At 51.8% G+C, this 12,481-nt stretch overlaps 1 protein-coding gene across 4 annotated transcripts in view; it reads right to left on the bottom strand.

Moving 5' to 3' along the window:
• CROCC (ciliary rootlet coiled-coil, rootletin) overlaps positions 1-12,481 on the bottom strand; it is a 113,042-nt gene that overhangs the window by 80,549 nt on the left and 20,012 nt on the right. For all 4 annotated transcript variants that reach the window (XM_068241576.1, XM_068241577.1, XM_068241573.1 and 1 more), the window contains exon 2: positions 9,473-9,614. Coding sequence is in view for 2 of the 4 variants with exons in the window: in XM_068241573.1 (XP_068097674.1) it covers positions 9,473-9,614 (142 nt within the window). In the remaining 2 variants the exon portion in view is untranslated. The remainder of the gene's footprint in view (positions 1-9,472; positions 9,615-12,481) is intronic.

The raw sequence follows: 12,481 nt of genomic DNA, 5'->3' as shown, positions 1-12,481 counted from the left end.
CCCCTCCCCTCTACAGTTTCCTAGTGCTTAGTGCTTTCCCCCTACCTCCCTATATGGCTTCAACTCCAATATAGCTCCCCTGGTGGCATAGAGTGGGCCAAACATAATGCAAAGTGGGGACACCACTTGAGGGCCAAATTTAATGGTTCTGAGGGCCAAATTTGGTCCGCGGACCGGAGTTTGACATCTATGCACTAGAAGGATTGTTTGAAGGCGGGTCACATGATGCCGCTGTGGCCATGGAGATTGACGCTGGAAGGTATCATTGGTTGAGTTAAACCCATCATTACGTACTGCTCACCACTCTGCAGGGAGGGAGGGAGAAGCGGAGAGGAATGCAGTCCTCTATTGGTGGGTCAGAATTAAAACCTTAACGGACCAGTCACGGCCCGCGGGCAGTAGTTTGCCCAGCCCTGCTCTGATTCCAACAAACTGAAAGGATTCCAGCATCCACGGTAACTCCGAAGGCTGGGCTTATTCCCTTTTATGTACTGTTGGCTAGGCTATGTTATTTGTTAGTTATTTTTGTAATTTTTTATTTAATGCACTATTTTTGCCATTGTTAAAGTGTACCTGAGATGGGGCCACAGCATCAAAACATACATACTTGGAGCTTCCTCCAGCCCCCTCTGGCTTGATCGATCCCACACGGTTTTCTTCTGGCTCCTCGTTCGCCCGCAACTGGTTCCGTAAAATCTGCCAGTCGGCACAGTTGCAGTCCGTCCAGGCGCGCTCCTGCGTCTTGCTCCTGTCCCTGGGAGCGTTCTGCAAAGGCGCCGAGCACCCCAGACGATGTGAAAACAGCGGGAGCGCGCTTGGCAGGGCCGTGCATGCACAGCTGTCCCCACACCGGAGGGCATTCCAGGGCCAATTGCAGGCGAACGGGGAGCCAGTAGATGATAGAGTGGGAGTGATCAGGCCGTAGGGGGCTGGAGGAAGCTCCAGGTAGGTGTGTTTTTATGCTGTGGCCCCATCTCAGGTTCCCTGTAAATTAATTATTTTAAATCATTTTAGGCTAATCATCCTGTTCTGAGTATTCACAGACCTTGGAGACCATGGGGGGGGGGGGGGGGGGGGACACCTGTCCTTGTGAGCTTACAATATAGAGGGGGGTGGGTTGGAGACACTGGATAATGTGAGGTAGGGGCTAGAGGATGAGGTACAGAGTCCTGATGACTCAAAGGGGGCCACTGACAGATCACATACTTGTCTGAATAGATGTATTTTAAGGTGGAATTGAAGGTTTACAGTCTTGAAATATGACGGGACAGGATGTGGAAGAGAGTTCTAAAGCAGTGATGGCTAACCTTGGCACTCCAGCTGTGGTGGAACTACAAGTCCTATGAGGCATTGCAATACTCTGACAGCTCTATGTATACATCGGGGAGTCAGAGGCATGATGGGATTTGTATTTTTGTCACAGCTGGAGTGCCAAGGTTAGCCATCACTGTTCTAAAGGAAGGTCAAAAGTTATGAGAAGAGCTGAAAGCGAGAAGAGGGGACTGAAGGAAAGGACATGAGGGTATGATGGGAGGTGGAGAAGGATGGCAGGCAATAGGATGAATAAGCCAGGCAGGAGCAGGAGGACAAGGATGGCAGACAGGCGGACAAGGATGGCACGCAGAAGCAGGAGAACAAGTATGGCAGGCAGGAGCAGGAGGACGAGGATGGCAGGCAGGAGCAGGACGACGAGGATGACAGGCAGGAGGACGAGGATGGCAGGCAGGAGCAGGACGACGAGGATGACAGGCAGGAGGAGGAGGATGAGGATGCTAGGCAAAAGCAGGAGGACGAGGATGGCAGGCAGAAGTAGGACGACGAGAATGTCAGGCAGGAGCAGGAGGACGCGGATGGCAGGGAGGAGCAGGAGGATGCGGATGGCAGGCAGGAGTAGGAGGACGCGGATGGCAGGCAGGAGGACACGGATGGCAGGCAGGAGCAGGAGGACGAGGATGGCAGACAGAAGGCACATCGCTATGTAGCTAAACTGCAGAGCCACCAGCTGCTCCCAGCCCCCCTGCCACTGACTGAATGCTGCGTGGAAGCTGCCATTCCTGGCCTCCTTCCACATCATAATGTAATGTTTATCCTTCAGCCTCTAAGTCACTCACCGAACGTAAGTATAGAGATGAGATGTCCTGACTTTCCGATCAGCACACTTCTCAGGCAGGAGCAGGAGGACAAGGAAGGAAGGCAAGAGGATAAGGATAGCAGGCAGAAGGATGAAGAAGCCAGGCAGGAGCAGGAGGACAAGGATGGCAGGCAGAAGCAAGAGGACGAGGATGGCAGACAGAAGCAGGAGTATGAGGATGGCAGGCAGGAGGATGAGAAAGCTTGGCAGGAGGATGAGAATGGCAGCCAGAAGCATGAGGAAGCCAGACAGGAGCAGGAAAATGAGGATAAGGATAGCAGCCTGGAGCAGGAGGACAAGGATAGCAGGGAGGAGCAGGAGCAGAAACATGAGGAAGCCAGACAGGAGCAGGAGAATGAGGATGGCAGACAGGAGGATGACGAGGATGACAGACAGGAGCAGGAGGATGAGGATGGAAGGCAGAAGGAGGAGGATGAGGATGGCAGGCAGGAGCAAGAGGATGAGGATGACAGGCAGGATAAGGAGGATGAGGATGGCAGGCAGGATAAGGAGAACGAGGATGGCAGGCAGGAGGAGGAGGAGGACAAGGAAGGCAGGCAGGAGGAGGGGGAGAATGGCAGGTAGGAGGATGGCAGGCAGGAGGAGGAGGATGGCAGGCAGGATGATGAGGATGGCAGGCAGGAGGAGGAGAACAAGGATGACAGGCAGAAGTAGGAGGACAAGGATAGCAGGGAGGAGTAGGAGGATGAAGATGGTGGGAAGGAGCAGGAGGACAAGGATGGCAGGCAAGAGAAGGACGACAAGGATGGCAGGCACAAGTAGGAGGATGAGGATGGCAGGGAGGAGGAGGAGGAGGATGGCAGGGGGAAGCAAGAGGATGAGGATGGCAGGCAGGAGGACAAGGATAGCAGGGAAGAGCAGGAGAACAAGGATGGCAGGAAGGAGTAGATGGACCAGGATGGCAGGCAGGAGCATAAGGACAAGGATAGCAGGGAGGAGCAGGACGACAAGGATGGCAGGCAGGAGCAGAAGGACAAGGATAGCAGGGAGGAGCAGGAGGACAAGGATGGCAGGCAGGAGCAGGAGGATAAGGATGGCAGGCAGGAGCAGGAGGACAAGGGTGACAGGCAGGAGCAGAAGGACAAGGATAACAGGGAGGAGCAGGAGGACAAAGATGGCAGGCAGATGCAGAGGGACAAGGATAGCAGGGAGAAGCAGGAGGACAAGGATGGCAAGCAGGAGGACAGGCATCACAGGCAGGAGCAGAAGGACAAGGATAGCAGGGAGGAGCAGGAGGACAAGGATGGCAGGCAGGAGCAGGAGGACAAGGATGGCAGGCAGGAGCAAAAGGACAAGAATAGCAGGCAGGACCAGGAGGACAAGGATGGTAGGCAGGATAAGGAGGATGAAGATGGCAGGCAGGATGACAACAACAAAGATGACAGGCAGGAGGAGGATTACAGTGAGGATAAGGAGGGGGATGATGGCAGGCAGGAGCATGAGGATAAGGATGGCAGGCAAGATAAGAACGATGAGGATGGCAGGCAGAAGCAGGAGGATGAGAATGGCAGGCAGAAGCAGGAGGATGAGGATGGCAGGCAGAAGCAGGAGGATGAGGATGGCAGGCAGAAGCAGGAGGATGAGGATGGCAGGCAGGAGCAGGAGGAAGAAGATGGCGGGCAGAAGCAGGAGGATAAGGATGGCAGGCAGGAGGAGGAGGACGAGGATGGCAGACAGGAGGAGGAGTACGAGCATGGCAGGCAGAAGCAGGAGGATGAACATGGCAGGCAGAAGCAGGAGGATGAGGATTGCAGGGAGGAGCAAGACAAGGATGGCAGGCAGGAGGAGGAGGACAAGGATAAATGGTAGGAGGATGAGGATGGCAAGCATGAGGATCAAGAGGACAGGCAGGAGGATAAGGATGACGGGGAGCAAGCAGTAGTATCAGATGGGAGGGAAGATGGCACCTCCACATCCCCCTGATGAGAGTTGTACATTATCGCCACACAGACTGATCTCCACATAGTCTCTGTAAACCAAAACTATTCATTAGTGTATTTTGGTTGATAAAAATCTATTGCATCTATACAGCATTAAGTACAGATCATCATCACAGTCCCCTGTCTATAGCCTGACATCACAGTCCCCTGTCTGTAATCACAATCCTCTGTCTATAGCCTGACAACACAGTCCTCTGTCTATAGCCTGACATCACAGTCCTCTGTCTATAGCCTGACATCACAGTCCCCTGTCTGTGGCCTGACATCACAGTCCTCTGTCTATAGCCTGACATCACAGTCCTCTGTCTATAGCCTGACATCACAGTCCCCTGTCTGTAATCACAATCCTCTGTCTATAGCCTGACATCACAGTCCTCTGTCTATAGCCTGACAACACAGTCCTCTGTCTATAGCCTGACATCACAGTCCCCTGTCTGTAATCACAATCCTCTGTCTATAGCCTGACAACACAGTCCTCTGTCTATAGCATGACATCCCAGTCCTCTGTCTATAGCCTGATATCACGGTCCCCTGTCTGTAATCACAATCCTCTGTCTAAAGCCTGACATCACAGTCTTCTACCTATAGCCTGACAACACAGTCCCTTGTCTATAGCCTGACATCCCAGTCCCCTGTCTATAGCCTGACATCCCAGTCCTCTGTCTATAGCCTGACATCACAGTCCCCTGTCTATAGCCTGACAACACAGTCCCCTGTCTATAGCCTGACATCCCAGTCCTCTGTCTATAGCATGACATCACAGTCCTCTGTCTATAGCCTGACAACACAGTCCCCTGTCTATACCCTGACATCACAGTCCTCTGTCTATAGCCTGACATCACAGTCCTCTGTCTATAGCCTGACATCACAGTCCTCTGTCTATAGCCTGACATCACAGTCCTCTGTCTATAGCCTGACATCACAGTCCTCTGTCTATAGCCTGATATCACGGTCCCCTGTCTGTAATCACAATCCTCTGTCTATAGCCTGACAACACAGTCCCCTGTCTATAGCCTGACATCACAGTCCCCTGTCTATAGCCTGACATCACAGTCCCCTGTCTATAGCCTGACAACACAGTCCCCTGTCTATAGCCTGACATCACAGTCCCCTGTCTATAGCCTGACAACACAGTCCCCTGTCTATAGCCTGACATCCCAGTCCTCTGTCTATAGCATGACATCACAGTCCCCTGTCTATAGCCTGACAACACAGTCCTCTGTCTATAGCCTGACAACACAGTCCTCTGTCTATAGCCTGACATCACAGTCCTCTGTCTATAGCCTGACATCACAGTCCCCTGTCTATAGCCTGACAACACAGTCCCCTGTCTATAGCCTGACATCCCAGTCCTCTGTCTATAGCATGACATCACAGTCCCCTGTCTATAGCCTGACAACACAGTCCTCTGTCTATAGCCTGACAACACAGTCCTCTGTCTATAGCCTGACATCACAGTCCTCTGTCTATAGCCTGACATCACAGTCCCCTGTCTATAGCCTGACAACACAGTCCTCTGTCTATAGCCTGACAACACAGTCCTCTGTCTATAGCCTGACATCACAGTCCTCTGTCTATAGCCTGACATCACAGTCCCCTGTCTATAGCCTGACAACACAGTCCGATGTCTATAGCCTGACATCCCAGTCCTCTGTCTATAGCCTGACAACACAGTCCGATGTCTATAGCCTGACATCCCAGTCCTCTGTCTATAGCATGACATCACAGTCCCCTGTCTATAGCCTGACATCCCAGTCCTCTGTCTATAGCATGACATCACAGTCCCCTGTCTATAGCCTGACAACACAGTCCTCTGTCTATAGCCTGACAACACAGTCCTCTGTCTATAGCCTGACATCCCAGTCCTCTGTCTATAGCCTGACATCCCAGTCCTCTGTCTATAGCCTGACATCACAGTCCCCTGTCTATAGCCTGACAACACAGTCCCCTGTCTATAGCCTGACAACACAGTCCTCTGTCTATAGCCTGACATCCCAGTCCTCTGTCTATAGCCTGACAACACAGTCCTCTGTCTATAGCCTGACAACACAGTCCTCTGTCTATAGCCTGACAACACAGTCCTCTGTCTATAGCCTGACATCCCAGTCCTCTGTCTATAGCCTGACAACACAGTCCCCTGTCTATAGCCTGACAACACAGTCCTCTGTCTATAGCCTGACATCCCAGTCCTCTGTCTATAGCCTGACATCCCAGTCCTCTGTCTATAGCATGACAACACAGTCCTCTGTCTATAGCCTGACAACACAGTCCCCTGTCTGTAATCACAATCCTCTGTCTATAGCCTGATACAGTCCTCTGTCTATAGAATGTCATCACAGTCCTCTCTATGTCTATAGCCTAACATCACAGTCCTCTGTCTATAGCAGTGATCTGCAAACTTGGCTCTCCAGCTGTTAAGGAACTACAAGTCCCACAATGCATTGCAGGAGTCTGACAGCCACAGTCATGATTCATAAAGGCAAATGCATTGAGGGACTTGTAGTTTCTTAACAGCTGGAGAGCCAAGTTTGCAGATCACTGGTCTATAGCATGTCATCACAGTCCTCTGTCTTTATCTTGACATCACAGTCCTCTGTCTATAACAAATCACCCCCCCCCACTATCTGTACTCTGCCACTTTGCTGGCAATACACTGTGAGATGTGAGGAAGATCAGGATAGCCACGGATATCTCCCCAATAGTTATCACTCAGCACAAAGTGATGAGCTGATAAGCTGACATGCAGATAGATCTAGTTGTTATCCATAGGACCCCGTCAGACATGTCCGTTTATGATACATCATGGCTGAAGGTGAATCCCAGTCCTGCGGTCTGTCTAAATGATGGAGGATGGGAGGAGTATGCAGGGTTAGATACTGCGGAGGGATGGGGTGCCATTAGTAGGGTGACTGTGCTCTGCTGAGAATACTCTGCAGGGCCCGGGGAACACTATTAATATGGGGTAGACCAAGTGGGCCATCTGTCCAGGGCCAGCTATCACTCCTGCCAGACAGGTGGTTTCGCCGTAGCGTCTGAGTTGGGCGTCGGCATAGGAATAGTGCTATAGTCCACGGGCCGCGCAACCGGTAATTCAGGTGCCGGCGATCACCAGACCCCAAATTACAGTGCTTCTTTTTTCCGAGTTGCTAGGACTTGGAATAGTATTTTACACGGCTAGCTTACCCCATGCCCATCTCACAGACAGTGGAATAATATGTACGCCAGACCTGACTTTACAGGCCATCCATCTACCGCCGTGACCCCACTCTGTCCCCTCTCCATCAATCATGTTTTTTTCAGCCAGGAATCAATTGATATTACAATCAATCAACTTTGTTGGGGTATCAATCTCCGACAAAATCCATCACAGCGATTGGATCTGCTGGGGATAATCGATTAGCATATTGGCACCTTTACACCAACTGATAGCAGACCAGAATCCAGTAGAAATGTGATTTAATATTGGATTAGAATGCTGCCACTGCCATCTTTCTACCGCTAGACTGCGATAAGAACAGCCGTTTATGATCAACGTTCTGTTGATAATTGGTTGAGAACGGTCAGGACTTTTCCATATATTTCATTTCATTTTTTGATTTTATCAAATCTAATCTAACTGAACAGTGAAATCGGATGGATTGCATATTTTACGGAAATTGAGAGTTATCAAATCTGCTGGGAATCCAACAGGAAAATAGAGAAGTGTGAAACAGTCTGAAAAAGGGTGAAAATGGATAAGGCAAGGGGTGGAGAAGAGACAGTGAGCAGGCAGCAGGAGATGCTTTATGCATAGTAACCTTTTAATAAATGCATATAAAATATTGTGTGTGATGGGGCTTATCTGAGGCAAGATCTCACCTGGCCAATCCATCTGAGAGGTGACTGCATCGTTCCTGGGCCACCCCACACACATACAATCATTCTCATAAACCAGGTGATGCTAATCTCATGGCTTTATCTTGGCCACACACACAACAATCTGATTGCACAAAATCTGTGACATTTAGCTTGCCTGCTGCACAACGAAAATGCTTGTATTTTGGAGGAGATTGTATTGTGTGTGACAGATGAGCAATCTAAGAATTATCTACCTAAGTATTAAAACACGTCTCCATACCTGTACCTCACCCGGTAAGCTCCTGGTCTTCAAGTCACTGTCCCATTTTTTCGACTCCAATGCCTTATTTAACCCCTTTTAATCCAAATTCTGATCCGCCCACTCCACAGAGACAGCACTCACTAAGGTCACCAACAATCTCATCCTGGGCAAATCAAACAACCACTACTCCATCCTCCTCCTCCTGGAACCTTCTCTCTCCAACCCCTCCTGATCCAAACCCTACACTCAATTGGTATCCACAACTCAGCCCTGGCTTGGTCCTCTTCCTACCTCTCCTCACTGTTGGGAGACCCCCAGGGTTCTGTCCTTGGCCCCTCTACATCTCCTCCCTTAGAAAACTCAACTCCTCATTTGGTCTCAACTACCACCTCTATGCTGATGACATCCAAATCTACACCCCTGATCTCTCCCCCAACACTGTGGATAAAGTCTCCACCTGTTTGTCCACCATCTGTACTTGGATATCCAACGGATTCTTGAAGCTCAACCTAGAAATGACTGAACTCATGATCTTCCTCAAGCCCTCTCCCCAACTTCTCCATTGCTATCAACAACACATCCATCCCCCTGTCCCTCAAACCCACTGCTTGGATGTCACCCTCGACTCAGCACTCTCCACATCCAGAACATCTCCAGGTCCTGCCACTTCCATTTCCACATCTGCAGAATTTGTCTGTACCTAACACCAAACACCGCCAAACTTCTGGTCCATGCTCTGGTTATCTCCTGTCTGGACTACTGCAATGCCATCCTTTCTGGACTTCCTGAGACCAGACTCCGCCCCCTGCAATCCATTATGAATACAGCTACCAGGATCCTCTTCAGCTGCCCCACTTCACAGGTCCCTTCATTGGGTCCCTGTCCCCCTCAGAATTACATTTGTACTGCTCTGCCTGACATACAAATCCATCCACCATACCTCTCCTCCATATATTTCCGATCTCATCCAGAGATACTCCCCAACCTGCTCTCTCTGCTCCTCCAATGCTCTTTAGATGTCCACCTCTCGCATCACTTGTTCACTAGTGAGGCTCTAGGACTTCTCCAGAGCAACCCCTACATTGTTTAATGGTGTAATGTCTGCCATATCTATTGGATAGTGCTGTGTAATAGGTTAGGGCTCTGTAAATAAAGTTTAATTATAATAAAGTACAATTCTGTCTATCCCGAGTGGATTGTGCCATCTGATTGTCACGTGTTGTCAGGGAAGATGACGTGGTCAGGGGACTCATGTAAAGACAGTCGATGCCCAGCACACACCTGGATCTGGCGGAGGACTCAGATTCCGGGTGATAATCTCTCGGATTCGGGCCGGCAGACGGGAAGGTACGGGATTGGAGGCGTCTCCGCGGACGGTGAGGAACTTCTGGTCTGAGGAACTGAGAACTCGGCGAGACAATTTCTGAAAGACAGAAGATCACCCACGATAAATCCAACCAAACACACCACAGTGCACATTCCCCGACACCCGGCTAATGTACCAATACCCCAACTGTGATATCACAATAAGGGAGAGCAAGGGGACCATACTACCTCCATGGCTACTGCTGTCAGGTCTCTGCCTGCCACACTTCCCAGCTCTGGGTAAGTAATTGGGTACACTGCCCATCCCACACACACAAAGGTCAGGGGGTACACCGCACAAGGGTCAGGGGATATACACCACACAAACAGGGGTCAGGGGTACACCGCGCACACACACAGGTCCATTGGTACACTGCACACACACAGGAATCAGGGGGTACACTGCACAAACCACACACAGGGGTCAGTAGATCACTGCACACACTATACACAGGGTCCAGGGGGTACACTGCACACACAGGGGTCAGGGGGTACACTGCACACACCACACAGAGGGGGTACACTGCACACACCACACACAGGGGTCAGGGGGTACACTGCACACACCACACACAGGGAGTACACTGCACCTACCTCACAGAGGGGGTACACTGCACACACCACACACAGATGTCAGGGGGTTCGCTTCACACACCACACACAGGGAGTACACTGCACACACCACATACAGATGTCAGGGGGTTCGCTTCACACACCACACACAGGGAGTACACTGCACACACCACACAGAGGGGGTACACTGCACACACCACACACAGATGTCAGGGGGTTCGCTTCACACACCACACACAGGGAGTACACTGCACATACCGGTGTCAGAGAGTACACTGAACACACCACACAGGGGTCAGGGGGTACACTGAACACACCACACAGGGGTCAGAAGGTACACTGCACACAAACAATGGTCAGGTAGAACACTGCACACACCACACACAGGGGTCGGAGGGTACACGTCACACACAGGGGTCAGGGGTACACTGACTGCACACATCACACACAGGGGTCAGGGTTACACTGACTGCACACACCACACACAGGAGTCAGGGGTACACTGACTGCACACACCATACACAAGGATCAGGGGGTACACTGACTGCACACGCCACACACAAGGGTCAGGGGGTACACTGACTGCACACACCACACACAGGAGTCAGGGGTACACTGACTGCACACACCACACACAGGGGTCAGGGGTACACTGACTGCACACACCACACACAGGGGTCAGGGGTACACTGACTGCACACACCACACACAGGAGTCAGGGGTACACTGACTGCACACACCACACACAGGGGTCAGGGGTACACTGACTGCACACACCATACACAAGGATCAGGGGGTACACTGACTGCACACACCACACACAAGGATCAGGGGGTACACTGACTGCACACACCACACACAGGAGTCAGGGGGTACACTGACTGCACACACCACACACAGGGGTCAGAGGTACACTGACTGCACACACCATACACAAGGATAAGGGGGTACACTGACTGCACACACCACACACAAGGGTCAGGGGGTACACTGACTGCACACACCACACACAGGAGTCAGGGGGTACACTGACTGCACACACCACACACAGGGGTCAGGGGTACACTGACTGCACACACCACACACAGGAGTCAGGGGTACACTGACTGCACACACCATACACAAGGATCAGGGGGTACACTGACTGCACACACTACACACAAGGATCAGGGGGTACACTGACTGCACACACCACACACAGGAGTCAGGGGGTACACTGACTGCACACACCACACACAGGGGTCAGGGGTACACTGACTGCACACACCACACACAGGAGTCAGGGGTACACTGACTGCACACACCATACACAAGGATCAGGAGGTACACTGACTGCACACACCACACACAAGGATCAGGGGGTACACTGACTGCACACACCACACACAGGAGTCAGGGGGTACACTGACTGCACACACCACACACAGGGGTCAGGGGTACACTGACTGCACACACCACACACAGGGGTCAGGGGTACACTGACTGCACACACCATACACAAGGATCAGGAGGTACACTGACTGCACACACCACACACAAGGATCAGGGAGTACACTGACTGCACACACCACACACAGGAGTCAGGGGGTACACTGACTGCACACACCACACACAGGGGTCAGGGGTACACTGACTGCACACACCACACACAGGAGTCAGGGGTACACTGACTGCACACACCATACACAAGGATCAGGGGGTACACTGACTGCACACGCCACACACAAGGGTCAGGGGGTACACTGACTGCACACACCACACACAGGAGTCAGGGGTACACTGACTGCACACACCATACACAAGGATCAGGGGGTACACTGACTGCACACACCACACACAGGAGTCAGGGGTACACTGACTGCACACACCATACACAAGGATCAGGGGGTACACTGACTGCACACATCACACACAAGGGTCAGGAGGTACACTGCACACACCACACACAGATGTCAGGGGGTTCGCTTCACACACCACACACAGGGAGTACACTGCACACACCACATACAGATGTCAGGGGGTTCGCTTCACACACCACACACGGAGTACACTGCACATACCGGTGTCAGAGAGTACACTGAACACACCACACAGGGGTCAGGGGGTACACTGAACACACCACACAGGGGTCAGAAGGTACACTGCACACACCACACACAGGGGTCAGGGAGTACACTGCACACAAACAATGGTCAGGTAGAACACTGCACACACCACACACAGGGGTCGGAGGGTACACGTCACACACAGGGGTCAGGGGTACACTGACTGCACACATCACACACAGGGGTCAGGGTTACACTGACTGCACACACCACACACAGGAGTCAGGGGTACACTGACTGCACACAC

The sequence above is a fragment of the Hyperolius riggenbachi genome, chromosome 6 (assembly GCF_040937935.1).
Source record: "Hyperolius riggenbachi isolate aHypRig1 chromosome 6, aHypRig1.pri, whole genome shotgun sequence".
NCBI classification, from domain to species: domain Eukaryota; kingdom Metazoa; phylum Chordata; class Amphibia; order Anura; family Hyperoliidae; genus Hyperolius; species Hyperolius riggenbachi.
Note: the sequence above shows the minus strand (reverse complement) of the source record. Positions and strands in the feature narration are given on the sequence as shown.